This window comes from Stegastes partitus, unplaced genomic scaffold, assembly GCF_000690725.1.
Source record: "Stegastes partitus isolate 25-593 unplaced genomic scaffold, Stegastes_partitus-1.0.2 Scaffold154, whole genome shotgun sequence".
Lineage (NCBI taxonomy): Eukaryota > Metazoa > Chordata > Actinopteri > Pomacentridae > Stegastes > Stegastes partitus.
In genome coordinates this window covers 6,400-12,292 of record NW_007577885.1, presented here as the reverse complement: position 1 = coordinate 12,292, position 5,893 = coordinate 6,400, and the positions used below count along the sequence as shown (strand labels likewise).

Sequence of the window (5,893 nt, the reverse complement as noted above, 5' to 3'; positions counted from 1 at the left end):
TTTCATTATATACATTCAGTTTCATTCTATATATTCAGTTTCATTCTATATATTCAGCGTTTCATTCTGTATATTCAGTTTCATTCTATATATTCAGCGTTTCATTATATATATTCAGACTTTCCGACTTTCATTATATATATTCAGACTTTGACTATATATATTCAGATTTTCACTATATATATATTGTTGACTGTTACATATATATATATAAAATTTCCTAAACGGCATGCCATATTTTATATATATTTGATTTATGTATTTTGCCTATTTCTATCTATCTATCTATCTATCTATCTATCTATCTATCTATCTATGTATCTATCTATCTATCTATCTATCTATGTATCTATCTATCTATCTATCTATCTATCTATCTATCTATCTATCTATCTATCTATCTATTCATATATATACATTTCTTCTTGTGTGTTTTTATCTTTCTTTGTCTTCTTTTTCATTCTTATTTTTACATTTTTTATTTAGAAAAACCGTACAGTATAGAGCAATACAAAGCGCCAGGGGGTTACAATTTTTCAGAGGTAGTATTTCAGAATATCATATTACACAAATACATGAAAAAGAGGGCATAAATCAAAAGTCTCAATGGTTTTCATGTTAGTGGAATGGTAAATAGTTTTAATATATTGTTTGACCTCATTGTCAAATACAGAAAAGACTGATTGTTGAATAGTCTATCGACATTCGTAGATATGCCATTTGGCCAAATAAACAACAAGATTAATCATATATATTTATAATTTTTTATTTTTTTTCTCAGATGAATAGTTAGTGAAGCCAAACGATATATGTTCAAAGCAAAGGGAAAAGGATGGTTCAATCTTTACTTTTGTCTTCGTGTCGATCGCAGCAGCAGAGGGCGACACTTCGCTCCACATCGGTCCCTCTCTGAGCGGAACCTTTCACTGTTTTGTTTCCACTCGTTTTGCTTTAACGTGACGCTTCTTTACACTTCCGGGCCGTAGGTCACAATGCACATGTGATATCTGAATGAAACAGGCGTTGAGTTGCAGCAGAGGTTTGATTATCAGGTATGAGAGACACCTTTTGTACTTTAAAAAAATATATATATTTTTATTTTATTTTAAACAGAACTCTTGTCGCTGCTGCTTTTCTTTCTCCACGGAGACAAACAGCTGTTACACTCGGACTGTTTGTAGCCTCATGTGTTCACATACATGCAGCTCTCTCAAACAACACTTGGATTTTCTAAAGCTTTATCAACCCGAGATGATTTAAAACCCTAAAGGTCATTTAAAAGCATTGACTTTTGTCGTGCAGCTGGAATGTTCTCTTTATAAACAACCTTAGAGGATGAGTAAGATCCTCTACTTGTATATAATAACCTATTTTATTTTCACGTGGCAGTGACCAAAATATGTCTTAAACTGCGATACACCATAACAATATTATTGGTAGAGCTAAAAGGTAGAGCCCAATTTTGTATGCGTATGAAGAGTTTTGTGAAACTGTAAACACTTACAGGTCACCTGTGTGTACATCATTTAGTGTTTAATAGATTATCAGTTGAATATTGCAAATCATTTGTGCATTAAAACGCATGCATTCACATTTATGTATATGTATTGATCTGATACATTTATCAGATACCCGATTTTTTTTTTGCCCACATAGTTGAAATGCATACAAATTGGCAAAAAAAAACTTGCTCTATTTTGGTAAAAGACTAATTGCGAACAAACATCAATATTAGTGAAGAAATTGTAAAGCATTTGCAGGGTTTAGGTTTTCCAGGTTGTCATGTCTTCACAGTTATTTCATCATATTTTATGCCATTGAATAATTGAACAATCTTTAATTAACTGATTCCCAAAATATTTTTTTTAATGCTCTGCATTTCAATTCTAAGTATTACATTCTGACTTAGTCAGATCTATTAGAATGGTTTGTGGTTTACATTTTTAATAGCTTTATACCTTGTGAATGAGAGACCAAATGGAGGGGAGAGTTATCATTCAACATGACTTTACTGTAGGTGTCTTTTCTCATTAAATACACAAGAAACAAGATATAGATACAAAGTTGACATAAAGGGGGCGACTGTTACGGAATATGCATTTGTTTTTGTACAAAATGGATTCATCAAACATTTTCATTGGAACAGAAAGTCAACCTGTTGTTTCACTAAAGTCCTATCCAACCCTTCTGTGTATGAGCAATTTATTCTGTCGTGACACCTAATGCACACAAGTTTAACTCAGGTCTGTGCTTTACAGTGGACAGAATGGACGGGAAAGTTAAGAAACAGAAGCAGCATCAGCAGAAGCACAGTGGACCAAAGGCAGAGAAGAAGAAGGCTAAGAAGCAGGGAGGGCCAGCGGAGGAGGATGCACGGAAACGCAACCCTAAAGCATTTGCGGTTCAGTCCGCTGCCCGAATGGCCAAAACCTTCCACAGGTCAGTCCTGACGATGGTCATATCAGCTGCTCTAACACAGGAATAATCAAGATATTTGCCACTAACTATTGTGTTGTTTATAATACTCTTCTTCAGGGCCCAGGACATAAAAACCAAAAAACACCACATCCCTCTTGTAGACCGGACACCCCTGAAACCTCCTCCAGTTGTGATTGTGGTTGTCGGGCCACCCAAGGTGGGAAAAAGCACCCTGATCCGCTGCCTGATCAAAAACTTCACACGGCAGAAGCTTGGGGACATATGTGGACCTGTAACCATCGTCTCTGGTGAGTTTGGCCAATGTTATGTTATTTTAATGAGCATATTCACATTATTGCGCAACTGTTTTATCAATACTCGTAAACTGCTTATGAGTTGACAGTAGTATGAAAGCAGCATGTATGTGGTTCCTACCTCCGTGGATTGGTCTGAAAGGATGAAACCACTTTGAAAACCTGTCATATTTTCATGGAAAACTGGAAATAATTAGAAAGTGTAATAATTTATAAACAGTTAAAAACACAAAACCTTCTGACGTGAAATTTGGAAATATTTCAGATTCTGTACTATTTAACAGTCAGCAATCAAACTGAAGTAGATTCGTGGCAGTGACTACGTTGATTCCTTTGACCTACTTGAGTTGTGTCCTTCTGTTGATGCAGAGTTCAGATGACACTCAGGTGGATGCATTTAAATCATCAGAGACTTTTTCAGCTGAGTCCATCAGCAGCCATTGTTCGCTTGGTAGAAACACAGCTTTGCTCTGCTATGAGCACATGTTTTCATACATGCGCAGTAGATCGGTGTCTAGACGTTCTGTGGGTGCACACTACTGCCAAGCATGCGCTCTGCTATCCTTGGTAAAAGTCTGCGCACACCCACATTTTGGGACCCACACAGACTTGAAGAGATGTTGAAATAATATCACACAGACACTTGCAGATACACAAAGTGTAACACTGGCCTAAGTAGCAGAGAGATGATAAGAGTAGGCAGAGAAGTCAGACTGTTATTCTGACCAAAGTGGAGCTTTCTCAGCATCAAATCATGGCTGGACTTAAGGTTTCTAGGGAGACCCTGAATGGCACTCAAAACATTTGTGGCAACTGGATCAGTTATGGCTGCGTGGTGGTTTGGTGGATAGCACTGTCATCTCCCAGCTAGAAGACCCCCGGTTCACGTCCCGGGAAGGACACCCGGGATCTTTCTGCGTGGAGTTTGCATGCTCCCCGTGCAGAGTGGGTTCTCTTCGGGTTCTTCGGCTTCCTCCCACACAGTCCGAAAACATGCTGAGGTTGATTGATGATTCTAAATTGTTTGTAGATTTGAATGTGAGTGTGCTTGTCTGTCTCTAAGTATAGCCCTGCAGCAGACTGGTGACCTGTCCAGGGGCCCTCTGCCTCTTCACGCAAAGTCAGCCAGGATAGACTCCAGCCCTCCGCAACCCTGCAGAGGATAAAGCGGTGTATAGATAATGGATGGATGGATTGACCAATTGTAGCTATAGTTTGCAGGGAATGCTGTTCTAGAGTTGCATCAAGTCCACTTCACCCTTGTCTGACTCAATTGAAGTAGTTTATTGGTAAAAACCGATCATCTTGGTTGTCAATCTCACCTGCTTCCAGTATCTCCATTATAGTTTTCTTCACAACAGAAAACAAACACAACAATTTCTGGCCTCAGCCCCACTCAACATTTATGGCTCTCTTCAAGATTAAGAAACCCTATTGCTGAGCAGGAACATATAGAGCTTTTTGCAGACAATGTTGTTGTTGTTCTTGAAGATCCAGATAGAAGATAGAACACTCAGGTTATAAATTGAATATAACAAAGACCCAAGTCCTATCTTTAAATTATTCTTCTAAGCAAGAAATAAGAGATGAATACAATATAGATTGGTGATGTTGAGGTTAATTGGTGATTCTAAATTGTCTGTAGGTGTGAATATGAGTGTGCTTGGTTGTCTGTCTCTAAGTGTAGCTCTGTGATAGACTGGTGACCTGTCCAGGTGTCCCCTGCCTTCACCCTAAGTCAGCTGGGATAGGCTCCAGTCCCCCTGTGACCCTAGTGAGGATTAAGTGGTGTATAGATAATGGATGGATGGATGAAGGACCCTCACATTGACAGTCACTGAGCTGAGATGAGCATGAGTATCGTGTGTGGTTTGAACATTTTTAAGCGTTCTATTCTCTAGTTGTACTTATTCTGTCGTCAGTTTTATTTAGGTTGAGGTTTCATTATGTTTGTTTTAAGTCCCCAAGGCTGATGGTAATCTTTTATTTCTGCAGCTTGCACATCACTGATGGCATCCCACAAAATGAAAGAAAAACTGGTTAATATGGACATTTTTAAATAATGTGTTTTTTGTGACCACCAGTGTGCATTTAACCGTCTTGCTTTGTTTGTGTGTGATTAGTAACTGATATGATAAGTCTACTTCTTGTATTCTTCAGGCAAGAAGCATCGCTTGACTTTCGTGGAGTGTAACAACGACATAAACACAATGATAGATCTTGCCAAGGTTGCTGATCTGGTACGTTTTGCAGTTCACTGTACAAAATAGTGTGTTAAATGTATGGCTGTGCTTATTTAAATGAGATGTGAAGCAATGTTACATAATCTAGTGTTTCTCTGTATGGACCTGTGATATAATCAGGTTTACACAGTAAAGAAACAGGTTTAACTACAGGGCTTGTGAAAAGTAAATGTACAGACTGATGTAGTAAATGTACCTTCAGCCTGTTGATTTGAATAGAGGGAAGAATACAGTGTAATTAATGCAATTAAATGAATTGACATGCAAAGCTTTTCCCTTTCTCTTCTGTCTTTAGGTTTTGATGTTGATTGATGCGAGCTTTGGCTTTGAGATGGAGACGTTTGAGTTTCTCAACATCTGTCAGGTTCACGGCTTCCCTCGTATCATGGGTGTACTAACTCACCTGGATTCATTCAAGAACAATAAGACACTGAGGAAGACAAAAAAAAACCTCAAGCATCGCTTCTGGACAGAGGTGTACCAGGTAAATATAAGTGAATAGTTACTGCTGACACCATGTGCTCTTGCTCTCATGCACAATCTTGTACACCAAGAAACTTCCTGTAATTCAGTGACAATCATCTAATGCGCATTTCTTTGTTTGAACCTGTCAGGGGGCAAAGCTGTTCTATCTGTCTGGTATGGTGTACGGTGAATATCAGACCCAGGAAGTGAAGAACCTTGGGCGCTTCATCTCTGTGATGAAGTTTCGTCCTCTGGTGTGGCAGACGTCCCACCCTTATGTGCTGGTTGACCGGTGAGTTGGAACCAGAAGCTGCAGCATGAAATGTTACTGTAGAAACATCCCCATGACTTCCATTTATCTGCAACACATTGTGACTAACAGCATGTTCAGGTTGCTAACAGCAGTTGACTGTTTACCTGGCTTTTGTTGTTTACGCTGTGCAGTGGCTTTCT

At 38.6% G+C, this 5,893-nt stretch overlaps 1 protein-coding gene across 1 annotated transcript in view; it reads left to right on the top strand.

Moving 5' to 3' along the window:
• Positions 1-988: 988 nt before the first annotated feature.
• The window catches only part of bms1 (BMS1 ribosome biogenesis factor), a gene marked incomplete at its 3' end in the record, with an annotated part of 11,297 nt that continues 6,392 nt past the window's right edge, over positions 989-5,893 (top strand). Inside the window, exons 1-6 of the mRNA XM_008279333.1 lie at positions 989-1,052; positions 2,259-2,439; positions 2,536-2,726; positions 4,893-4,972; positions 5,271-5,459; positions 5,590-5,724. Coding sequence (XP_008277555.1) covers positions 2,267-2,439; positions 2,536-2,726; positions 4,893-4,972; positions 5,271-5,459; positions 5,590-5,724 — 768 coding nt within the window. The remainder of the gene's footprint in view (positions 1,053-2,258; positions 2,440-2,535; positions 2,727-4,892; positions 4,973-5,270; positions 5,460-5,589; positions 5,725-5,893) is intronic.